General features: G+C 39.7%; 1 protein-coding gene across 1 annotated transcript in view; it reads left to right on the top strand.

The window, feature by feature from the left end:
• pcp4b (Purkinje cell protein 4b) overlaps window positions 1-26,865 on the top strand; it is a 69,211-nt gene that overhangs the window by 25,423 nt on the left and 16,923 nt on the right. The window contains exon 2 of the mRNA XM_038285529.1: window positions 16,039-16,090. Within this exon, the coding sequence (XP_038141457.1) occupies window positions 16,039-16,090 (52 nt within the window). The remainder of the gene's footprint in view (window positions 1-16,038; window positions 16,091-26,865) is intronic.

The following is a 26,865-nucleotide window of genomic DNA, read 5'->3' as shown; positions in this document are numbered from 1 at the left end:
TTCACAATATTCTAATTTTCTGATATGATGAATTTGAGATTTTCATTTGTTGTCATTTGTAATCATCAAAATTAAACAAAATAAACATCTGAAATATATGAGTTTGTATGTAATGTATGAATATAATATACAAGTTTCACTTTTTAAATGGAATTACTGAAATCAATCTACTTTTTCATGATATTCTAATTTTATGACCAGCACCTGTATACACACACACACACTCACACCTGAGGACTAATTAGAGAAACCAATTGACCTAACAGTCATGTTTTTGGACTGTGGGAGTAACCCACACATGCACGGGACATGCAAACCCCATGCAGAAAGACCCCGGGCCAGGAATCGAACCCAGAATCTTCTTGCTGGAAGGCAAAAGCTCTACCCACTTCATCACCATGCAGCGCAAGATATAAATCATTCTACCTATTTCTAACATTTGCTCTGCACACAGTGTTTTTTTTTTTTTTTTCAAAGTAACAGTTGCAGCTCCTTATTCTTTGTTACACGTGTCATTTCTGTTTTTAGAATTGTCTACACAAAAACAACCAACTGTTGACTTCTCTTAGCACCCACTGATAAAGTATACGGTACATGGTCATCTTATTGGTCACTCTCTGCTGCTCTAATGCTATTTATGAGAAATTCAATCATGCATTAGTGCCTATAGTGTATTTGATTATAGATTTCACTAAGTGATAGTTTACCTAATAACACATCTCGATTTCTCTATTTTTACTGGGAGAAGAACTAGTCTATTTATAAATGCTTCATTGTAGTTCAGTGTATTCAATTTCTACAAACCACCTCTTACTAATTGTTATCTCTTCTTATCAAACAGTGTAACGTTTTCACTTAAACTTTTTAATTTTAGATTATGATGAGAAAATTTTGCTGTATTGTCTCTGAATGAATTATTCACATTAGAGAAATTTGCACTTAATTATTTATTCTATCCTTCACTAGTGGAATTCCATTATTTTCAAAGAGTCTTTTCTTTCATGCTTTTGTGTTATTCACAAAACCATTTTTTGTTTTAAGTACTTTGCTTAAAGCCTCTATTTTTAGAAAGAAAAATAGGATCTGCTGAAACTTCCTGATTTCATGGCAATTACTGACCTCTGTGCTGCACTGCATGAGTTTGAAGCCTCCTACTTTCTCCTTATTTTTGACGATATGTGCATTGGCTTCCCAACAAAAGAAAGAAAATCCAAAAAATCTGCAACGGGGAGTTATTGACCCAGCACTGATTTGGCAATGCTTCAGTATGCCCTGCAGCCCTTATGACAGTATGCTTTATGTAACTGCCAGTGGAGCTCATACAGATGAGTGGTCTGTACCACACACACACACACACACACACACCACTTTTAGTGAAGAGCAGTACAAACATGTTTCCACTGGCTGCACGGTGAGGATGTGGGGCTGATTTGCGAAGAGATGAAGAGAGAAGTAGAGGAAGCTTAGACATTTAGCAGAGAGACTATACTGTAGTTTAAGCTTTCAGCACAACTTTAGCTAAATATAACCTTGAAGATGAGCTCTGTGGATAGGGAGCCATATGAACATGTTACTGTCATGGAAACATGACACTTCCAAGCGCTGCCCACCATATTGGCGTGTTCAGTCTGTGTCAATGTTTAGCTTTGCACCTGTTAAACACAGAGTGGCAAATTAAGAAAGCCAGGTAATTTGGTTCTTCTTTTTACACACTTTGTTTCTACACCATTTCAAAGTAGATTGCACTAAATACACAAAGATGCAAACAAGCCTGACGGGTCTGGAAAATTTACATCTTGTTTAGTGTCAGCACACATTTGTCTTCTCTTTTATCAGAAACACAGCAGGCCTAGATGGGAGCCAAGAGAGAAAGCAAAATATGTATTTAATGCAACATTTGGGCAATGACAAGAGTAAGGCACTCATCAAAAATGTTATGCCATCTGACTTAGGGCTGGACAATAATTTAGTATCAATATATATCATAATATACTTTTATTCAACAACAGTGGTATGACATTTGAATGTATTTTTTTTATTTTCATATACCTGATAGTCTATGATTATGACGTTTGCAACATGCTGGATACATCGACAATGATGTTCACCACAGAGGTGGAGCCTGTGGCTGCAACTGCACGCTAAGTTCCAATATGTTATGTTTTACTGAGCTGACGAAACATCCACTGTTGGGCAAAAGCTGTTCTAGCAAATATCTCCAGTTTTCAGCATCTGATTACTGATGTGTACAACGTCTTGCAAGATGCTCATAAGCAGCAGCTGGTCATGTTACTTAAAGTCAAAGTAGAAGAGTCTTGAAATTAAAGGAGTGTGTGACATGAGATGTTTGAATCATAAATTCAGTTTTAACTAAGCTAATCGTAGAAGTTCTTCATAGACATGGCAAAATAATTTTCATTAGTTTGCTCAGTCATCTATTCCTGGCTATGATTTTGAGTCTTTCATCTTGTTGATAGCAAAATTGGAACTAAAGAAGCATAAACCGCAGTTGAAATACATCTCGTGATTTAAGTTACAGACATACACTATATTGCCAAAAGTATTTGCTCACCCATCCAAATTATTGGAATCAGGTGTTCCAATCACTTCCATGGCCACAGGTGTATAAATTCAAGCACCTAGGCATGCAGACTGTTTTTACAAACATTTGTGAAAGAATGGGTCGCTCTCAGGAGCTCAGTGAATTCCAGCGTGGAACTGTGATAGGATGCCACCTGTGCAACAAATCCAGTCGTGAAATTTCCTCGCTCCTAAATATTCCACAGTCAACTGTCAGCTGTATTATAAGAAAATGGAAGTGTTTGGGAACGACAGCAACTCAGCCACGAAGTGGTAGGCCACGTAAACTGACGGAGCGGGGTCAGCGGATGCTGACGCGCATAGTGCGAAGAGGTCGCCAACTTTCTGCAGAGTCAATCACTACAGACCTCCAAACTTCATGTGGCCTTCAGATTAGCTCAAGAACAGTGCGCAGAGAGCTTCATGGAATGGGTTTCCATGGTCGAGCAGCTGCATCCAAGCCATACATCACCAAGTGCAATGCAAAGCGTCGGATGCGGTGGTGTAAAGCACGCCGCCACTGGACTCTAGAGCAGTGGAGACGCGTTCTCTGGAGTGACGAATCGCGCTTCTCCATCTGGCAATCTGATGGACGGGTCTGGGTTTGGCGGTTGCCAGGAGAACGGTACTTGTCTGACTGCATTGTGCCAAGTGTAAAGTTTGTTGGAGGGGGGATTATGGTGTGGGGTTGTTTTTCAGGAGCTGGGCTTGGCCCCTTAGTTCCAGTGAAAGGAACTCTGAATGCTTCAGCATCCCAAGACATTTTGGACAATTCCATGCTCCCAACTTTGTGGGAACAGTTTGGAGCTGGCCCCTTCCTCTTCCAACATGACTGTGCACCAGTGCACAAAGCAAGGTCCATAAAGACATGGATGACAGAGTCTGGTGTGGATGAACTTGACTGGCCTGCACAGAGTCCTGACCTCAACCCGATAGAACACCTTTGGGATGAATTAGAGCGGAGACTGAGAGCCAGGCCTTCTCGTCCAACATCAGTGTGCAACCTCACAAATGCGCTTCTGGAAGAATGGTCAAAAATTCCCATAAACACACTCCTAAACCTTGTGGACAGCCTTCCCAGAAGAGTTGAAGCTGTTCTAGCTGCAAAGGGTGGACCGACGTCATATTGAACCCTATGGATTAGGAACGGGATGTCACTTAAGCTCATATGTGAGTCAAGGCAGGTGAGCAAATACTTTTGGCAATATAGTGTATCATCCAGCCTTAATTGCAAGTTAAGTTGCAAGTACTCGTACTCGTACTCGTCGTCTCCCGCTTTATCCGGAACCGGGTCGCGGGGGCAGCAGACCAAGCAGAGACTCCCAGACTTCCCTCTCCGCAGAAACCTCCTCCAGCTCTGTTGGGGGAAGCCCTAGGCGCTCCCAGGCCAGCCGAGAGACATAGTCTCTCCAGCGTGTCCTGGGTCGTCCCCTGGGCCTCCTCCCGGTGGGACGTGCCTGGAACACCTCCCGAGGGAGGCGTCCAGGCGTGACGTCGCCCGGTACGGCGGAGCCGGGACCCCACCCTGCAGCCAGGCCTGGGGTTGGGGTTCGTCGGCGAGCGCCTGGTGGTCGGGTTCTTCCTCGCGTTTTTGAAGCACACACTTTCAAAAATAGCTTTGGAGTTTGACCATTTGATTAAAAGACCTGCCCTGGATAACTTTGAGGTTAATATTTTTAAATTTCCCCTTAATGTCTCACCGTAAGCTGCACCCATTAAGTAAAAAACAAACTGGAAATATAAGTTGCTGATATCAACTCAAATGTCCCACACCAAACCTGTAGGGGGATCTCTACATATCAACCCTAGAGCAGGGGCAAAGAATACTAGCTCCTATTAGCTTGTTGGCTCATGGAAATAAAAGCCTCTAATGAAAGATGAGATTTCTTCTTTAGCTCTACAGAAGTTGGGGACCGTCTCTTCAATGGGAAGACTTTATGCAGCAAACAAATTAGAAACTCGAGAAAAAGGCAAATTTATTCTCCGTCATGCTTGCTACTACTTGTGTCAAATAAAATTAGCTACTTCTTTCAATTCCAGCTTTGACTTTCGCTGCCTGCCACTTAGGAAAAATTAATAAAAAAGCCTAGACTTTTATATAATAACCTGCATGGTTCAAAGCGTGGGGGAAAAAATAGCAGAAAGTACAGTACAGTACCTATTGTGAGCTCACTATATTAGTACATATGCATTATATCCTAAGGTTTAAGAGTGCATATGTCTTTTCTATGCAGTCTGATAGTTAGATAAATGCTAATAATCTTGCCTGCACACATTTAGTGCAAGGGACAAGCTAACCCCCAGCTTAATTACATTACACCTTTCTGTAAAGCACAGTATGTTCAAACTATGCCGCAGGGTTAATGTCCTCCATTCAAAAGATAATTTATTGAAAGGTGTTGTTGTTTCATTTGAACTGTTAATAAAATGAACTTAATGTGAAAAAGTATGTGCTATTGAGTCTAAACAGCAGTCAAAAAATTTAGGCTGCAATGTTTGATTAGCTTAACAAAATAGTTAAAAGTTCAAACTTTTTTAATTAACGACATGCTTTCCTAATTAGCTATTTTTGCAATATTGAATAAGATGTGCCTTTTGTGTTACACCCAATCACCTGATTTTTGTTTGTGATATTGGATCCCATAAAATGGCATTTCAAATTCTTACATCACAAGTTAATTGTGTTCTGTTGCTGGGCAGATTCGAATTAAAAACCCTTTTACCATTCCAAGGTACAAGGCTTATAGGCACCTGAATGTTTATTTGTTTATTTTAGATGCCATTTAAGTAGCAGTCTAGTTCTCCACATGACAGCCAATAAGCACATTTATTAAAATAAAGATTTATTTGCTCCATTAAACTCTGAACTCACTGCAGGATTACAGCAGAGGAAATTGCATAATAGACACATTAAGGCTCCATATTTGTCTGGATCTGTTTTATTTCAATCTAAGAAAGATCAAATTTGACCCCATTTTAGGTTTTTGAGGAGTTGAAAGAATATTAATTCTCTTGATCCAAGCAACCAGGAGTTTAATGAGTTCCTTTTTTATCATACCACATGCACATAAGTTGGGTGGAAAACGGCAAAATTGATTTTGGCTCAGATTTAAGAGAATAAAGACGTGCTGCCTGTAGAATGAAAGCAGATGGATATTAAAGAGGATTTGAAAAGAAAATCTCCCACTTAGTTTTCCTCTCTACTCTAATACATATTAAAATCTATCTGATGTGAAAAGGGCCTCAATGAATGTCCAGCACGCCTTTGGTGGTCTGCAGTTTTTGGGATAGATTTACACATGTTTTTTTATAGGTTCTGTTTATAGTCTTTCAGCTGAAAGCCCAGAGGAGTTGGTTCCGGCGCAGCCACAGGCAGTATGCTTCAGTGGTAATTTGTAGAAGAACACATAATGCAACAAAAAAAAAACTGTGCACTGACCTTGTGCACCTCTGAGTCTGTTAACGATTAAAATGAGCTACAACAAGTTTTTTCTGCTTTCTTCCTCCTTCGGCTGCATATAATCAGTGTCTTTTTCAACTTTGTTGATTTTTTAATTTACCTGTTTGTTTTAAATGCTCTACAAGTTGTTTCTTTAGCTGTTTATTAGAATAACCAGTATTTGTTTATTTGCAAGTTGAGGGTAGTCCGCTACCCTTTCAGTAATTGAGCCACTCTTATTGCAGTTTACACTTGGCTCAGCTCCATAGCTACTCAGCATTTTGGGCCATTCTCCTCTCTGCTCATCACCTCTGTGCTGACCAGACCATTCTCTCTATAAACCACAGGACCTCAAGGCACAACTTGAATTAAAGCAAATTATAACCCCCCTTCCCCTCCTTCTGAGAAAAAAAAACATCATCATGGCTTTGGAGCTGACATATAAAGTAAAATTATCTCAGGAGAAATTAAAAGGTTTAATAGAGTGTCAAATGTTCATAACTGCAGATGTATTGCTCATTATATCTTTACACCTGTATGATGTAAAGAGCTAAGAAGCAAATAGCTTGGGAAATGTTACATGGATATACTCAGCTTCTTATGAACCATTTACTAACAGGATGGGGTGAGAAAGTAAGCTTTTATAATATATTTTTGGAAACCTAATGAATGGTTGCAGGTCTGTCATAACAATGAAACATTGACTCTCAGTGTTGCTAACCTGTAAAAAATAGAGGTTTAAAAGAGATAAGATGAAATACAGATGAAATTTTGGTTGCTGCAGGTTTGGAACTCAGACTGAGCGTGGTTCTGTCACTTCCCTTGTTGTCACGTCACGTGTCTGGTTAATGTAAGGAATTTCTGCAGGGTTAATGACTGAATGCATAGAACTTTCCACTGTGACTGATACAAATCAAATGCCTCATTGCAAGGTGTTGCAATTATAGACTGAAATTCATTATATTTCAGTAGACTGCTTCCGCAGCAAGTAAAACACCAAGCTAAGTGTGTTACTTGCTGTGTGCTGCCATCCATGTCTGTCTTTTTTGGGTTTCTTAAACTGTCGTTCCATGGGAAAATAAAACAAAAGAGTCAACCGTTACAGCAGAGTGCCAAAGAAGACACCATCAGCAGAAGAGGTTGACAACATTAAAAACTCCCTAATCTTTCTGTTGTACAGCAGAAAGGTTTTCTGATTAAAGAGGTGAAACCTCACCGGCATCAAGAAGAGAAGAACAGCCTAGCTGGAGAGCAAAGTTTTCAACCAGCAACAATATACACGCATGAATTACATTCTCAACATGCCATCAATAAAAAACATAAAACAGCAGAAAAGAGCAAAACGAGAGGAGGCTGAGGGGGACTAATGTTAACATCAATGAAAATCTGAGCCAGAGTTGCCAGGAAGGCCAGGGGCAAAAGGAACAATGTAAACTGGAATGCACTAGCTCCATCGTTAAAAAAGAATTTTTCGAGTAAGCCTGTTTGCTGCTCTACAAAGAAAATACATTTGGCACAATTGATCATGATATTTTATTCCGGAACTTAGAGCATTGTGTTGTATAGAGGGATTCTTGAATGGATGAAGAGCTATTTCAAGAGGGGGACAAAATTTGGAAATTGCTGCAGGAGTGAGACAGAGTAGACTGACGAGCAGAAGCCAGCAGACACTGAAGAGCAGAAGAGTCCAGAGGCAGACTCCAGAAAACTGGGCAGAGCTAAGCAGGTGGAAGGGATGAACTAATAATCCAGTCATCTCCTTGCCAAGATCATGACGGTATATTTAAATAAAAAGTCTGTGGATCTGCAGTAGCAGCGGCTAGGGCATCTAAGTCAGGCAACTCTGGAGAGAGGAAACACAGGTTAGTGACCACAAAAACCTGATGGAGGATGATATGAATGCATTAGTCACTAATCTGGTGTAGAGTACAGTCCGTGCCTAGAGAACAAGGTTGATGCCAGCCAGTCGGCTGACAAGAAGCAGCAGTTGTCGCACAGAGAGTTCCTGACGCTGAAGCCTTGAAGACTGCAGAGCTGGCAGGAGGTCAGATCGAGGCAGACAAAGGAAGGCACGATAATTTAGAGGGCGAAGTCAGGAGGCAGATCCAGGTACAGTCCACGAGAAGAATGCAGCAGGTGTCCAAAGACAGGTCAGGCAAACAGATCAGAACAGGGACAGGCAGGCTCAGAGTAAGCAAAACGGGTCGGGATCAGGCAATCAGAACATTATCAGTTTCGCTGGAATAATTCTCACACCAAAGGCTCAAGAATAATCTGGCACAAATGACTAGGAGCAAGCAGTCCAAATAGAAACTGGAACAGGTGGATATGATGAGTGGTAATGAGAAACTGGGCGGAGCTAGGCAGGAGAATAGAATGAGCAACCAAGCTCGTCATCAACGCCAAGATCATGACACTGATACTGTTTTTTTTTCTCTTCCTAAATGACATATCAAAGATTTCCAACTTATTCAACTTTGTTTTGTTAAAAGATTATACAAGATTTTTTGGTACAGGTGAGAGTAGCTATTGATATCATAATATGAAGCTAAACAAAATATGACCAAAATTGTCCTTGAATCTGGAGAAAACGGAGTTCATGTCATTTTTTAAAGGAATGTCAAAATAGATGAGGCATAGGTGGATTATAATATATAATTATAGTTTTGATTATAATGTTCTGTGACTATTGACTAAATGATCTGCAGGAATTTCATATCAAACATGTCCAGACTAAACTATTCAGACACATTGCAATTCTTAGCAAAGCAAGCCATTTTCTGAATTTTAAAGTAATACACACTGATTTACCATCCCTAGAAGTCTGGAGCCACACATACAGGACATCACTCAAACCGCCATGCACGCATCTCTCGAAATCTCATTAAAGAGCTATCAGAATGCTCCCATTATATAAACAAACAACTATCCAGTCCTTCCAATTAATTTTGCTCAACAAAGCTGCAATGTTACATCAACATTAAAGGTCTTCAAGCTAACAAGAATGTAAATGAGCTGGAGGGCAGTGTACTCGCAGGTACTGCTGATGCAGTGCAGCATGGTTGGACTGGTCTTGCGTTGCTCACTCAGCTGTTCTACAGCAGGTGTTTTGGAAGCATTTTGGGGCTTTGTGAAGGACCAGCTATTATAGCCTGTGCAGTTAATTTCATGGGCATTAGAGACGGCTGCTGAAGACTCAGTTGCTGTCTGTTAACTGGGATTAGTGGTTGGAAAAACAATACCAAAGCTGAAGGCTGTCAGGAGGGAGGCTCAGTTGAAATACTGTAATATGACACAGCACTGAGAAATGGGATAAGTTGTCTCTCCTCAGAGTATTCCTGAAAAACATATAAAAAGCTATCAGGTATCATTCTGACAAGCATAACAAGTGAACATCATCTGCAGTGTTGCATCCACATACAGTATTTCACAAGGTGTGAATGATGGGTTTTCAGAAACTCAGAAGCGCATCAAAGAACCGCCCCAATTTAGATGCTTCTGCTCAAAAGTAGTGAGTGCGTTGTGCTCTGAGCTAACAAGCACGCCTCATACTCGCCCGCCACACATGCTTCTCCACACACAGCATCAAAGCACAGCTCGCACTGTTTGAAATTCATTGAAAGCATTGGATTAATAATGCAGAGAGAAGCTCAGAAAAGAAGACACATAACATGAGGCCTTCTCGACTCCTCCACCATTAAAGCATGCAAAACCCTTCTGACACGACAAAATTGGAAACCTTTGAACAGAGAAGTGAATAGCTGTGAGAGCGTTGTGTTGAAAGTTACTGGAGCTAAATCCCCCAGGAGGTAGACAGATACACGTTAGCTAAATGAAACCATTCCGTCTCTTTTTTTTTTCTTTTTTTTTACAGTGCCTTTTTCCATCCACCTCCCACTAGGTTTGTTAAAAAAAGATTGTCAAAAAGAAAAACATTTTCAAAAAGAAAAACATTTTCATAAATGTAAGAACAGTATTGCACAACGATTCCTGTGGGTTTGTTTCTGACCAGGTGGTGAGCATTTAAATAGAAAAAAAAAAAGAGACTGGGACGGCATGCTATTAAAAACAGATGGATCTGGTCAGATGGTACTCTAGTCTAAATGTGTTTCCTCATTTAATATTTTGGTAATTTTAACCTGCAATGTGTTTCTCCAAGTAGGAGCTATTGTTAGCAAAGCTATTTGTAAGTCGCTGTAAGTAATATGCAGATTTTCACATTTTTTTTTGTGTAAGACATTTCTGTTTTATTCATCTGTTGAAAAGAGCATAACTATCTAACATTTTTTTTTTATTATTTGAAATTTTTTTCACCAGAAAAAAAAAAATCCCACTGAGATTAAAAACCTCTTTTCCAAGAGAGTCCTGACCAAGAGGCAGCAAAGTTACATAAAAAAAACAGATACATTAAAATAAATGACAGGTACATAAAAAAAAACATATCAAGTAAAACAATTACAGATATTTGAGGCTGCTTCAAATTCTTCCACTTTCAACTTTCTTTGTAAAAAAATTCCACACACAAGGTGCTGCGTAGCTAAAGGCTTTCTTCCCTGGTTCTGTGCGGGCAAACGGACCAGTAAGCAACAGCTGATCGTTGGATCTCAGGGCATAAGAAGCCAAGCAGACATACAAATATTTTCCACTTTAGTTTTATTTTTTTAATATACAGTATTTCAGACAGTATCCATTGGTCCATTAACTAACATTTGCCACATTATAAACAATAACTAAAGTGCATTTAGCTCAGGTTTTATAGATCTCTTTTAAGACAAACGTTTTACTAATAAAAAATATAAAAGTGTAAAGTGTTTTTGTATTTTTCCTTTTTTTTTTATTTCTCATATGCAAAAGTAAAATTAAGTAAATGAGATATAGTCCAATTAAGGGAATATATTCCACCTATGAGTAATTTGATATCAGTATAAATCTACCAGTTTGCAGAGAGTTTGTAGGAGAACATTAGTAAAAGAAACGCATTATGAAGATAGCAGATGCATATTTTAACCTGAGGTTTTGCAAGTCGCATCATTTGTTAGTTATTTATTCTAAAATGTTTTTATTTGCCTCTTGTCTTATTTAAAGCTGTTACTTTATTTTATCCTTTGTTTTGTCCTTTATTGTTTCTTAGATATTGTTACCCTGTTTTTCCTCCAGTTCCCAGTTTCTGCATTAAATCCTCTCTTCTTCATGCGCCTTCCCACATCTGCTTACAACTTTAGTCGTTCACCTCAATAAACCATGACATGAGGATTTTTTAACCTAACCTAACCAAATTGTTTGCACATAAAAAAATAAAAAAACAACAAATGACAATCAGAGGAAACCTATCAACACATCTGGTTCACTGATGCAAAGCTAGAACTATAAAACACAGGATTCTAGGTTGTTCTGAGACTTATTTCATCCCTACTGTATGCACCTTGTTTTATGAGTCTTTAGCTTTAAAATAAAAATGTAAGTTGTGAAAAAAATATTTCACAAAATAAAACTGATAAGGAATCATAACATTTTAAACCTGGTCTTAAAAGAGTGTATACTTCAAAGAAAAGCAACTTCTGGTCAGAAGCCTAAAAAATAAAAGTCCAGGACCTTACAAAGAGGGTTAAGAATAAAAGTAGGACTTTGCAACATTAATTTAGGAAAAAGTGTAGTATTTAGAGTATTTTTGGGGGGGATTTTCACCCTGGTAAAGGCTTGTACACTGAGACCCCACACATGGCGATAAAACCGTTTGGTCGTACAGTGTGTCCTCTCCAGCTACACCACAAGCCCAGTGCAATAAACACAAACTGATTTTGACACTTGACCAACATCGAAGTGTAGAGGGGCATCTGACAAATGTTGCCAGATGCAAATGAGAAAGTTGCTTTGCTTTATGCGCTTTGATAATTCCTAAAAAAAAAAAAGGCAATATTAAGATGCCTTTAAGCCAGGAAGTACACCAACATACCGTAAATTCTCTAATATTGGCCAGTATTCCATTAGCGGCCGGGACTCTAACATTGGCCGGTCTCGCTGTCAGAGGAGGTAAATAATGGCCGGTCTCTAATACAGGCCGGGGCTATAAACGTTTTTTCTGGCCATACCTCAACATTATACATGTGGTAGTAACATACAAGTACCACAGCCCTGCGCTGCTGGACGACAGGCCCTGACTGCTGCCCGTCTGCGCGAGGAAGAGAACAGACACGCAGCAGAACATGAGGAGGAGCGCGAGTGATGAGGAGATTAAAGGGAGAGATGAAGAGGAGGAGGAAACTGAGGAGGAGGATTAAACAGCATTGGAGGATTTTTTTTTTTTTTTTTACTTCAAACCAAGCGAGACATGGTAACTGTACTTTTTCAATAAATGAACCTAGTGTTTTATATGTTCAAATAGACACAAAATCTCATTTTTATTCATTCCACTGGTAGTCTGTTTTGCTCAAATAGCAATAGAGGCCTGTCTCTAATTCTGGCCTCTTTCCAATAAAGGCCTGGACCGCGATGCACTTGAGTGAAATAAAGGCCCGGGCCTATATTAGAGGATTTACGGTATATTTCTTATTCTGTTGTTGCTCTGAGCAACACATCACGGCACACATGTGAGCTCCAGCACCCAGTGACAGCTCCCTCTAATGGGCCAAGCTCATGGGGACTTCTATGGGTCTTACACACCATCGCTCAAAACCTGTCTGCTCAACTTTGAGAATGCGTGCTAAACAATGTTTCTGTTCACGCTCGGCTTTATCTCTGCACAAGCTGGGCCTAAGTCCTACTTGTTCTCCCTGAGCATGCGTGGGTTCTCTCCGGGTACTCCGGCTTCCTCCCACAGTCCAAAAAACATGATGTTAGGTTAATTGGCTTCTCTAGATTCTCCTTAGGTGTGAGTGTGTGCGTGAATGGTTGTATGTCCTGTTTGTTTCTGTGTTGCCCTGCGATGGACTGGCGACCTGTCCAGGGTGTACCTGTCCAGGGTGTACCCCGCCTCTCGCCCATTGACTGCTGGAGATAGGCACCAGCACCCCTTGCGACCCCAATTAGGAGAAGTGTGTTAGATAATGGAGGGATGGATGGATGGATATAAACATTTTTCATTTAAGATAAAAAAAAGAAAACATTTGTTTATCAATATGCTCTATTCAGAACCCCTCAAGTGGAAAAGTTTGATTTTCACCTGGTTTAATTTCGTCAAAAGTCTTCTATAGTAATCTTTGGCTATCGGATTGATTAATCAAAAAATAATAAACAGATTAATCGATTTTGCAAAATAATCATTAGTTGCGCCCTAGTGTAAAAAATGTATTACAGTCGAATGTTTTATTTTATCTTGAATCCTGCAGTTTGGTTTCGTAATCCCTGTGAGTTTAAAAGCAATAATTGCTAACTGCCCTTCTCTACATTTACAGTCCTTGCAATGCTAATATAAACGTAATATTTGATGGGTCAAAATATCAAATGCTTCTTTTAAAACTGTATCATATAAAAAAAATGTTGAGAAGTAAAACTGTGTAAACCAGGATTTTCACAAACAGACAAAATTGATGCCTTGGCATATTGAATTAAGACATGGTTGCCTTTATTTCTTTTTATTTAAATGTTATTTCTTATCTCTATTGCATAGCAAAGAGAACGATTAAATGTTGCTTAAAGCTGCTCACAATCGTTGGTACTGTGCTCTTTCCTGTCATGCACTCAAAAATGCTTGTTTCTATCGTCTCTGGTGCTGATGGTACCTTTTCTCCAAAAGATTAGAAATGTTATTTAAAAAGGATATATTAATGTAATGATCTTGGTTCTGTTGTTTTTCTTTAAGTTTTCTGCTTCAAGTTTAGCCAGGTTTTTCATTGATTTCTAGCTTTTTTGGTGTGTCTGGATTCATTTAAGTTGCTTAGGTTTTTCTGTGTGTCCCCTGCTGCCTCCTTGTGTTCTTTTCCCTTGGCTTCCTCATCTGTTCTAATCACACCTGTTCCCTATCAGCTCATTAGCTCTACCTTTGTTCAGTCAGCCATAAATACTCTCCCTCTGCAGTCCCTCTTTGCTGGTTCCTCGTCTTACCTTTCCTCACCCTGGCTCCTTGTTGGTTTTTCCCTGATGTCTCCATGGTTCTGGTTAGTGTTTGATTTTTATGTTGGATTTTTGGATTCCTGTTTTTTTTTAACATTTTGTAAGTTGGATTTTTGGATACCTGTTTTTGTTGCCTGATCTTGCAATAAACCCTCCAAGAATTCACCTCTGCCTCCCAGCTTCTGCTTTTGGGTCCAATCTAAACCTTTTAACCAAATCGTGACAATTAATGTCTACAATTTTAAAACTGTCAAAAAAACATTTTCCCAAAGACAGTCTTTAATATACCGTGAGTTGTAGACATTTTAACTTTCCAACTTTAAATACAAGCACACAAAAATCACAATTGAAAATGTGTTACACAAAATGGGCATCAATTAGATTTACACAGCTGGTCTCTGTTGTTATTTCTCCAGAGATAAGCTTCCCATTTGCAGTTTAATAAACGAAAAGCGAAGCGAGAGCTCTAACACAGGTAATGTGCTGCAGTAAATAAATGGCCATTGAACAGGGGGAGTTGACATTTAGATAAATGTGGCTTTAGAATATAAACAAATAATGATTGTATCCAGTAGCAGTGGGCATGTACAATTACACAGCATCAGAACTGTACATTTGTAAGAAAGTGGGCACACATTCCAGCTGAGTATGTCCTTCTGGCTGCCTAGACAGCATGTTTTGTTTTGTGGTTTTGCTGCTCATAACCAACAGCCTATTTTACACCCCATTATCTAATGATGTAGATGGAATTTTAATGAGTGTAATCAATCTCATGACCATGTAGTAACAGGCCTTTATAAGATACATAAATTCTCACACCTACACTCATAACCACGCAGATTACTGTATTTCTTAGCCTCTGGCTAACTTTGTGTAACATTTCAACATTGATTTTTCAATGACGCACTCAATACATCCATTCAGCACCGTATCTGTTGCATAAATACACCCTAAAATCTCAACAATACAATTAAACTTTTACTACTAAAAGCATGAAATTGGTCATAATGTTCAGAAGATAATCAGGTCATTGGGTGTGTGTTTGTGTGAGTGCTCTAACAGACTTGGTAGTGTCACTGTGTCAGATCATGGCACGGGGCGATACTTCTGGTTCTGTGTCATTTCTGGTTACTGTAGAGCTTTAAGTCTTAATGCTGACTCTTCAGGCGTCCTCTGTTCAGTAGGCATGGTATAAAGGAAATAACGCTGTCACTGAAACAGTGTGCAATGGGATTCTGAAGGACAGCAGCTCAGACTCTAGTTGATGTCTGATCAATCTTTCTGATCAATTCTTACGCAGGTGATGACGTGTAAGAAAAGAATACCCAGGAATCATCTTACTATACAATTGGCGGTGCATTATAAAAATTGTAAATGGCCTGTACTTATATAAAGCTTTTTCAAGTAAGAACACTTGACCAAAGAGCTTTACACTACATTCAGTTATTCACACATTCACGCAAACAGTCACGTTGATGCTGTCAAGATACACTGTAGCCACAGCTGCCACCGGCCCCTCTGCCCACCATCAGTAGGCAATGTGGGGAAAGTGTCTTGCCCAAGGGGAGGATGACATTTAAAAACCAGAGCCGGGGCTTCAACCGCATCTGTTCAACCCTCCAGTTGCAGGGCAACCTCATGCATCCAACGCCCCGTCGCCCCACAATTTGCGGTGACAGTTTGAGTACCATGGATCTGTCAGATATTCGTTAGACATGTCCAAATGCTTTTATCACTTCACTTCACACAGTGTGTACTATATGTTTGTGGCACTGCTAATGAAAGAATGCAATGCAACTAAAATACTGTTAGATATCTTTACACCTCATGCAAAGTTTTTTCTATGCCTTTTACTCACATCGGCATGCAGGATGCTTGAAACCAAAATTGGGACCACCTCAATCTGTTTCACTTATAATGTGATGGACAAAAATGTGCTGTTGATTTATTTCCTTTTTTTTATGTTTTAGAGACAAGGATCCGGGCCAGCTGCTGGCAACAAGACGACCTCTGGAGGAAAAGGTAAAAAAAAAGAATCAGATGTACAATCTCTTACTTTGTTCTCGTAGGTAACAAAAAAGAACTGCCATATTATTAAAGTAATGATAAAAAGAAGGAGCAGAACTCAAGTGGCAGGAAGTAGTCTGCAGTTTGTTGTATATTACAGCTCATATTACAAAATGACTGATGGAGCTGAAGAAGTAAACACACAACCCCTTTCTGTCAGATCAACCCGTGTTACAAGATATTGAGATGTACCGTATTTTCACGACTATAAGGCGCACTTAAACGTCTTTTTTTTCCCTCAAAATGTGCGGTGCGCCCTTTGGTGCGGTGCGCCTTATGTGTGTTGTAACTGCGACTTTTGAGACCACCTCATTGAGGAGATGATGAAAGAGTGGCTGAATGTAAGGAGACCAGGTGTTTTTTTTCCACTCATCACCATCGCTGTTAATATGTGACTCCATGCGTGCCCATCTCACAGCTGATGTGAAAAACATGGGGAAACAAATTAACGCTGTGCTCGCTGTTCAACCGCTCGACATCGGTGTGAACCGGACCCAGCAGGTGCAGCAGAAGCAGCGAGTTTACATGCAAAGTCAATGGTTGACGCGCGTATAGGTGCAGCAAAAAGCGCGTTTTGAGCAGCAGCCGCAGCGCCTCGGGAGCATTTAAGTATCTGACGCACCGCCAACGCGCTGCTGCTGCTCGAGATGGAAAAATTGAAGTTTTGCTGCTGGACGCGCCGCATCAACCAATCAGAGAAGCTGATCTGGGAGCTGACAGCGAGACAGACACAGCGCTCTGATGACATTAACGCAAATGAAAAAGGCTGGAGATGATGAAAGGCAGGTGTATGTGAGGAGACCAGGTGCTTTTTTCCACGCATCACCATCGCTGCGTGCCCATCTCACAGCCGATGTGAAAAAAAAAGGTGAATCAAATGGATACTGTGCTCGCCGTTATCTCGGGGGTCTGACAAAGGAACTTCAACCGCTCGACACTCAGTGTGAAGCGGCCGTTCAAAGTAAGGCTGCGAGCGGCGTGGGAGCGATGGATGACAGACGGAGACCACAGTTTCAGGATAAGTGGAAGGCAGCGCCGGGCAAGTTACGCCACAGTTTGCGGATGGATTGTAGATGCTTGGACTAACGTGTCTGCTGGCTCTGTTGTTCAAGCTTTCGCAAAAGCCGGCATTATTTCTGAGGAGCTGCGCTGCACGGAAAGTGACTCTGACAGCGAAGAAGGGGAAATTGGCTTGTCTGATTTAGCGCAGCTGTTTAATTCAGAAACAGAGGAGGATGACTTTGATTAATACTTTGTAATAAATACATGAATAAAGCACAAACATACTCAGTTTTGCTCCCGCTCTATTTTTCTACCTGAAAACTTAATTCAACAGCAGCCTCTGGGCGGGTCTCCTCCTCTTCACCGCGGCGGCTGGCAGGTGTTTTTTCATCTAAATAATCTAAATCTTGCAGCTATATTTGCTGTGATCAGTGGGAATAAAGTAGTTTTAATATGTTTTTAAGTGAGAAAGGCCACCTGAAAACTTAATTGCAGTCAGTTCATCCAGATTATCTATTTCTGTCGGAGGCGCTCAGACCCCCACATACCAGCGGTGCACCGACAGCAGAAATCCCTTCAACAGCAGCCTCACCGCGGTGGCTGGCAGGTGTTTTTCATCTAAATAATTTAAACTGCAGGCACCAGGATACCGGCAATAAAAGCGAACATATTCCGTCGGCAGGTTTCAGGATTTTAAGTTAATTTAGGAGTGATCACAGCGCTGTGTCATCTGCGATGTGTCTGTCTCACGGCCAGCTCACAGGTTTGATTAATACTTTGTAATAAATACATGAATAAAGCACAGTCATACTCAGTTTTGGGCCCGCTGTATTTTTAAAATACGCAGTAGAGGTATTTAAAGGTAGTAGAGGACATGTACCTGTATATAAAAAATGTGCCCTATAGTCCAGTGCGCCTTATGTGTGTGTTAAATACAGAAATGGCACACATAACTGAGACTGCGCCTTTTAGTACGGTGCGCCTTATGGTCGTGAAAATACGGTAATATTAATTTTACTTCGGTCTAAGAACATAATTTAAACATGGTAATGAAATGTACTGATGAAATGCTTCCTAATAGATGATGTTTGTATGAGCATGCCATAATAGAAATGGAAATAAAATGATCTATATTAAATATGCAATACAAATGAGACCTATGAGGAGTTTAGACTGCCTGTACTAATCCAATTCACATAAGAATAGGCTTGGTCCCATGATAATGCCTAGTGCCTTACTACAGTACAGTAAATTAATGCATTTTTAATTGCCATAGAATAACATATTCTGCTCCATGAGTACTGCGTAGCTCACACAAGCATTGTTATTGTCTAGAACTTGACTAAATCCGCTGCAGTAGCTGTGTTTTCATTTCTGTTGGCTATGATATCCCATTGGGAACTTAAGTACATCAGCCCTCAATGTGCTGCTAATTTTCATCCTAAAAAAAGATTTAGCTTCTGTTTCTACACCTAAACCTGACTTTACAAATACAACTATATTCTTTAAAAATCTCCATCTTGCTTAAATTTATGATTTAGGTTTTGGAACAGTTCTTATTTCTTAAATCAAGGTCTAGGCTATCACTATCATTCTTAATCTCTGTTGTAATGATTTACTTAAAATTCAGCTTCTAACATGCTGAAATAAAGTAAGCTATGATGAAATATCTTACAGCAAAAGTTTTTCCTCCTGTGTCACTTACTTAATAATTTGACCACAACTTTATGAAATTTAGGGATTAGTGTTTTAGCTGTTTTCCACACAGTTAATCTGTAACAGCTAGAGATATCAAAGTCATATCATCTAAGCAAAGCATACAGAGCAGGTCACAGTAAGGAGCAGACATAGAGCTATGGCAGCTTTACTACCAACATTAGTGTTAAGGGTAAGAAAGAGACTGTTATGCTACGTTCAGACCGGATGCAGCAAAAGCAGCAAAATCGCGTCTGCTGCTTCATTTTTGCTGCTTGTACCAGTTAGTTCTGACGCGCGGCTGAAGCAGCTTTGCTGCTCTGGCTGTGCGGTGCAAAAGTGGCTCTGACGCGCGTTGGGCGGAGCTTCACTATGCTTTCTCTGCCTTGCAGCTATATTTGCTGTGATCAGTGGGAATAAAGTAGTTTTAATATGTTTTTAAGTGAGAAAATACACCTGAAAACTTCATCAGTGCAGTCAGTTCATCCAGATTACAATCCTGCCTCCCAATGTTATTTCTGTCGGAGCCGCTCAGACCCCCACATACCGGCGGTGCGCCGACAGAAGGAATCCCTTCATCAGCAGCCTCTGGCCGGGTCGCCTCCTCGCGGTTTACCACGGCAGCTGGTAGGTGTTTTTCATCTAAATAATCCGATCTGCAGGCACCAGAATAATAAAAGCGAACATATTCTGCCGGCAGATGTATATATTTTAAGTTAATTATGCGTTAATAAACTGTTTAAGAGGAGTAATCAGAGCGGTCTGTGTCATCAGCGCTGTGTCTCTCTCTCAGCCAGCTCCCAGATCAGCTTCTCTGATTGGTTGACGCGGCGCATCGAGCAGCAAAAATTCAATTTTTCCATCTCGAGCAGCAACGCGTTTGCGGCGCGTCACGCGCGTCAAATGCTTAAACGCGCCCGACGCGCTGCTTCAGCTGCTCAGACGCGCTGCGCCTGCTGCTCAAAACGCGCCGCGGGACCTTTTGCTGCGCCTTGACCCGCGTCAACCATTGACTTTGCATGTAAACTCGCTGCTTCTGTCGCGCCAGCTGCCCCCGGTGTGAACGCAGCATTAGGGAAGAAACCCAAACTCAACTGATGCAGTCATGCCAAAATCCTATAATACAGTTCTGCAGACCATAACATTTAAATATTGGCTCGATATAACAGTTGCCCTTACAAGCATGAAATGAGAACCCTTTGGAACTGGGTTCTATTTATTTTCATCATCTACAGTATAATATGTGATGGCCTGAACATTGTTATTAAAATCTCTGTTTATCCAGTGAAATGCTTTTTTGGGATCATATATATTTATGGAATATCTGCTTGTTTCCCCAAACTCTGATCGCTATACCATAAGTTACCATAAATATGTAGACAACAAACACCTATCTACAACTGTGCTTGAAAGTTTGCATACCCTCCCAACTGTCATCATCTCCTGATTAGGATATTTGGTTCTTTTCCAAGTTTTCACTTTGGATTTTTAGTATTGTTGCACCGATACCCATACCAGTATCGGACGGGGCCCCGATACTGCCCTAAAATGGTGGTATCGGTATCGGCGAGTACCAACAAATAGGGCACCGATACCATTTTGAGAGCCATAAGTTTATTCAACTATTGTCACCCACTCCTGGTAGGCAATAAAAAGTTCTACTGGATTCACTTTGTATTAGATTTTTTCCTGCTTCACAAAGGTAGGCAGCAGCTTGACAAAGCCATGAGAGCGATTATTTTACATTATTATGGTATCGGTATCGGCCGATACTGCACAGCCGTTATCGGTATCGGGGCTAAAAAATGGCATCAGCGCAACACTAATTTTTAGTCACACTTTGATTCATGTAATTCTTTGTGTTTTCAAAGTCATTAGTTTCATTTCCATTTATTGTCATCTAAGTTATTTTCTAGTTATATTTAAGCACTGTTGTATTTATGAGTTACTCTCTGTTGCCCCCTTGTGTCAGTCTATTTTCCACTAGCTTCCTTCTATCTCCCTCTGTCCACACCTGCTCCCAATCACTTAAATATTCCATGCTTTGTTCAGTTTGGCATATATACTCCTCGTCTGCATTAACAGTTTGTTTCATTCCTTCATTACCTAAGTTTGTTCACATGAGCTTATCATATTTTTTTTGATTCCTGCGTTTCTAGCAGGTATTTTCTGGATTATTTTTGTTCACATGAGCTTATCATAGTTTTTTTTATTCCTGCGTTTCTAGCAGGTTTTTTCTTGATTATTGATTCTGTACTATCTACCTCTTCATTAAATCTGCAAGAAATCCTCTCTGCCCCTTCAGACTGGCATTTGGGTCTTTTACCAAATTACCAAATTTTCACACATCCCTGACAGTGTATATATAAATATATATATATAATTTATTTATTTATTCTTCCTTAAAATCAATTTTATATAAAATCAGACAAAAACGATTTTGTTGATAAGGTTTATTTCTTTTGTCAAATTCAAAGTATTTTACTAGCAATTGTTTTTTGTGTGTCTTTAATGGACGAATATGCTAATTTTAAGCACAACTGTAAAAATGTAATCAGGTGACTATGAACCAATTTAAAGGCACACTATGCAACATTTTTCAGTTAATTAATGTGTTCCATAACGTTTTGGATGATTAAATGAGTCATTTCAGGTTGAACAAAGGTATTCTCGGCCACCCTGGTGGTCTGTGGGGGAAATACCGCACTTGCAATTGCAGGAGCACCGACCCGCACCCACAGGCTCAGAAGTCTCGCGAGAGTCAGTCTTGCTTTACGGCGAGAACTGCTACACCCCCCCAGTTAAAAGCATGCTCGTTGCTAGCACAGTGGCGATCTTTGTGCAGTTATGCCACGTTCACATCGGACGCAGCATAATCGCGTCTGCTGCTTCATTTTTGCTGCTTGTACCAGTTAGTTCTGACGCGCGGCTGAAGCAGCTTTGCTGCTCTGGCTGCGCGGTGCAAAAGTGTGTCTGACGCGCGTTGGGCGGAGCTTCACTATCCTTTCTCTGCCTTGCAGCTATATTTGCTGTGATCAGTGGGAATAAAGTAGTTTTAATATGTGTTTAAGTGAGAAAATACACCTGAAAACGTAATCAGTGCAGTCAGTTCATTCAGATTATTATCCTGCCTTCAATATTTTTTCTGTCGGAGCCGCTCAGACCCCCACATACCAGCGGTGCGCCGACAGTAGGAATCCCTTCATCAGCAGCCTCTGGCCGGGTCGCCTCCTCGCGGTTCACCACGGCAGCTGGTAGGTGTTTTTCATCTAAATAATACAAGCTGCATATTCTGCCGGCAGATTTCTGCATTTTAAGTTAATTTAGGCGTCAATAAACTGTTTAAGAGGAGTGATCATAGCCTCTGATCATCAGCGCTGTGTCTCTCTCCCTGCGTCAGATGATTAAACGCGCCCGACGCACTGCTTCAGCTGCTCAGACGTGCTGCGCCTGCTGCTCAAAACGCGCCTCGGGACCTTTTGCTGCGCCTTGACGCGCGTCAACCATTGACTTTGCATGTAAACTCGCTGCTTCTGTCGCGCCAGCTGCGTCCGGTGTGAACGCAGCATTAGTCATTTGTTGCGTTCGCCTGTCTGCTAAGCTCAAAACAACCGCGCCTGGCTTGACGGAGAAACCAGGAGAACAGCTGTGCATATTTACAACAGTGCACTTTTACTTTCGCCCTCTGGGGGGAGCCTCGCTGGAAAATCAACACCGGTTTCATAGTGTACCTTTAAGCGCCAGGTAGATGCATAGAAGAAATCAATGCAAGAATGTAGATCTGCCAAAATGTTCCTAATCTGTATTAAAACAAAACTGACTAATAGTTTCCAGACCACAACTAGAGTGTTCAAAAGTTAGCACAAGGTTTCAGTCATTACAGCAAGAAAACCACCAATCAGGCTCAAAATCTGAGTGTAGAGAATGACTCAGATGAGAACTCCAGTCACTTAAAGACAGTAACAAAGTTGACCTTTTGTCACCTAAGAACATCTATAGGTTTAACCCATTGACAGCTGAAAATATCCTTATAAATGTTGGTATATTTTATATTCCAAAACATTTATAACAGTCAATTATAATGTACACTGTTAAGGACCAGTTGTGAAGGAAACAAGAGCTTGCTAATGTAACGATCTTGGTTCTGTTGGTTTTCTCTAAGTTTGCAGTTTCACGTTTATCCATGTTTTTCTTTGTCTTCTAGCTTTATTGGTGTGTTCTGGATTTATTTAAGTTTCTTAGGTATTTCTTTGCTTGTTCTCTGCAGCCCCCACGTGTTTTCTTTTCCCTTGGCTTCCTCGTCAGCTCTACTCAAACGTGCTCCTTATCAGTTTGTTAGTCCTGCCTTTGTTCACTCAGCCATAAATACACTCCCTATTTAAAGCCTTACACAAGCATTGTTCAGGCACTTTAATTTTTAAGCCACGTTTAATGATAAACAAAATGCTTTATATCATCAATTTGTGTCCAATTAGCCGATATTACTTAGACACAGAAAACCTACCCTACAGGGCCTGCCATGGTAGTGGAAAGAAATGGCTTCAACAATCTGATCTAAATTGCAATGCAGAGACTGGAGACAACAGGAGACCACATTTTAATGGACATCAACTTTTCTGATGGGATCTCTCAGATGAATGCCTTGTCTACCTCTACAGAGATAGACAGCGGGTGTCAGTTTAGTCCTGGGGGAAATAAAAATCTGCTCAATGTGCCAAGTGTGCTGCAAATCATGTTTATTCTTGAGCTCCTGTCATTAAACCTATCACAGCAAGGCAAATAAAGGCTTCAACGAGAAATGTAATATCCTCTCTGCTTTCGCATCCCTTAAATCATGACAGTAATTTGAGGTGCCCTCCTGACTCAGCGTTACTACATGGCTCTAGATGGCTGTCAAGAGACAATGATAGATCTAGAGTTTTCCAGAGTCTGGGGCCATGAAAGGGCAACATTCAGTCATTTATATTAGTAAGTTATTGTTCAAAACTCACTATAAAAAGGATGTAGGCAAAACATTTTGAGTTTACAGCAAAGAAAAATATGGCTCCATATCAAATGAGCAGATGGGAGTGGGGCAAATATGAACTCACTGATTAAAAATCCCTAAGAGGTGTAAATGTTTGTTTTTGAATTAGACCTAAATTTTAAGCTCAACCATAGTTCAGTAAAACACTTAAATTTTCATCTTGGCTTTTGTTTTTGCCATGCCTCATCTCGCCTTTCTCTACAGACCTTTCTGGAAGTGGGGCCAGTTGTTGTCCTTTTAGATAACATATTATTTTTCAGAACTTGGTTCCCTCAGACTGTCAAAAAATCACTTTGGTTCTTGGAAAAAGATTTTTCATTAAAAAAAAAAGATAAAAATCTTTATGTTGTGCTTCATAAATAAAATTTATCCAACATGAAATGTATCTCACGATTCAGTCACAATTTAGAATACAAACATACTTTGTCACGAGATATAAATAAATATGGACAGTATGAGTTGTTGAATTGGCCTTTTTAGTAATTTTTTAATGGAGAGAGTCTATTTTAAGGTCAATATTCATTGTATTGACTGCATTTTTTTTATTTTTTTATTTTCCCCATAGAATTTTTCAGTAAATAGTCAAGGAAAACATTAATTTCAATTTCTTTTTTTTGTTTTTGATTGCATCTGCTAAGGTTTTTAGGATAAGTTGATCTGCCTGTCTGTCTGTCTGTCTGTCTGTCTGTGTACAGGATAACTTGAAAGGTTATGGACGGATTTTAATGAAATTTTTATCAGGGACATCCCTCATGCAAACTGACAATCCATTATATTTTGTTGATGATCCAGATAATAATTTGGATTCAGGAGCTTTTTTTTTTGTTAAAGATGATCTTGCATCAGCATCAGACTCAAAAAGTCTGGAGGTAGGGTTTGTTAAGAGGATAAATTGAAAACTCATGAATGGATTTTAAGGATTTTTAATTTATTTAAATTTGATAATGATCCAAATCATGTGCGAGTTTTATTTACAGGTGTAAGTCAAATTTGGGGCAAAATTGGCTTCTTGGTCTGCACTCTCCAAGTGCTTTTCTAGCTTTTTAATAAAAACACAACCTTAAGTTCTGTAAAATTTGAAGTTGCAGAATAAAAGATGAAAAATCTATATGGGTGAATTTAAAACTGTTTCTGAAATAATGTCAAACATCCAAAGTGACCACTATTGGACATTTCTATTAAAAGCAATTAAGTGGATTCACATCATTACAAGAGGCTCTAATGCAGGAAACAAAATTTTCTCCAGGAAAACGCAGGTTTTCTGCTCAATACAAATAAATAAGGGTAGGTGCTCACCTTGCAGGAAATTCACATGAACAAAAACTGACTCTTTGGCGTGACCTTGAAAATTAATTTGTAGCCTTTAAAAAGTGCTTTCCCAGAGACACACAAAGGACACACTCTGAAAGTGAGAGAGGTTTGAAAAACGCAGCTATTGACGTACGCCCACTCTGCATCCCTGAGCACAGAGCACAACACAATCTTCAAAGAGAAGCTCTCTCTTGCTCAAGGACGATTACAAACCAAAGTGTCCATATTCATAGGAACTCATTTTAAATTGTGTAAATACAAGTGCATGCAGCAGTGCTTTTCAGTGGTGCAGCAAAGCTTTTACCTGATATCAGCATTCACAGGGAGGCTTGATAAAACAGGGAGGTGGAAACTGCATGTTGTAGAAAATAATAGAACAAGAAAAAGTCTGCAGAGTTGATGGAATTAGAGGAAACTTTCTATTCACTTTGTTGCTTTTGTTTGCCTGGTGACAAAATGCAAAATGTACAAGTTAATTCTAAACAATACCAAGGAACACTGCATCCTTATGCTTGGATAATAACAGCAAAATAACCTCTTACTGTAAATGCTGTTAGGAAACATCTGTGAATTTACAAATGCAGGAAAATTTGTAGTGTAGAGGGTCCACAACTTCATTTAACCCATTTTATCTTTTCCTATGCTTATAAACATGATTCTAGTCTTATTGCTTTTTTTATTTTAATGACATATGGCTTATGAAAAAAAAAACATTAAAAAAATATTTATATAACAAATGTTGATTGTTGCTTCTTTCTCTCTTTCAGTTTGCCCCTCTTACCATATTTTTAACCTACCATATTGTAGAAATATAAACTTATTGATTAGTATTATGTATAAAGTACATACTGTACAGCCATTTGCACAAAATAGCGACACAACACTGAGGTCTAAACCATTGAAAAAGGTGTCATTGTGCAATCTAGACACAAGTTGAAAAATATGTTCCTTTAAACTTACCAACACATACACTCCCTGCGTAAAGCAGCATAGTCACATTATATACCTATATACAAAGACCAAAAACAATTTGACCATAATAAAATAAGGTTATCTACACCAACGGATAACAAACATTTTTAGACCACTCAACCCGTTTTGCGTCCCAACCAGGTTGACTCACCCTCATCCCCCTCGCCTTAAAAAACAAAAGAAAGCTTTTCTATACACATATTTAAGGCAGCATGTTTAACTAGGCTCAAATATCCAGAAAACATATAAAAAAATTGCAGTTAAAAAAACACAACCAGAAAATTTCTCTATAGTGTCATAAAATGAACTGAAGAAAAATACCTCCTCAAATTAAATATATTTTCCAATAGTGAATTATTTCTTTATTGAAATCAAAGTTTAATTCAATTTTGACAAAGGACATCTTTATTAAGACGTCTCTAGAGGGGGAAAAACTTAATTTTGTAATTCTCAGACTGCAATATTATTTTTCTTCTGGTGCATCGCCTAGTGGCAGATTACCCACTCTTTGCGGTATAGGCACCCCGCTTTGGGAATCACAGGTCTACACCAAGCATTTATCCTCATAGGGCCGGATTTATCAAGATCCAATTTTGCGTGCAGTAATTTGCGCTCGCAAACTGGAATTTTGCGCGAGGGGCTGAACCATGGTTTTCGGGTGATTTAACAAGAGTGATTGCGTAACTGGTGGCAGGTGCAAAACTGTTGGAGACGCCCTATTTAA

This window comes from Cyprinodon tularosa, unplaced genomic scaffold, assembly GCF_016077235.1.
Source record: "Cyprinodon tularosa strain WSP-4 unplaced genomic scaffold, ASM1607723v1 ctg211, whole genome shotgun sequence".
NCBI lineage: Eukaryota > Metazoa > Chordata > Actinopteri > Cyprinodontiformes > Cyprinodontidae > Cyprinodon > Cyprinodon tularosa.
Note: the sequence above shows the minus strand (reverse complement) of the source record. Positions and strands in the feature narration are given on the sequence as shown.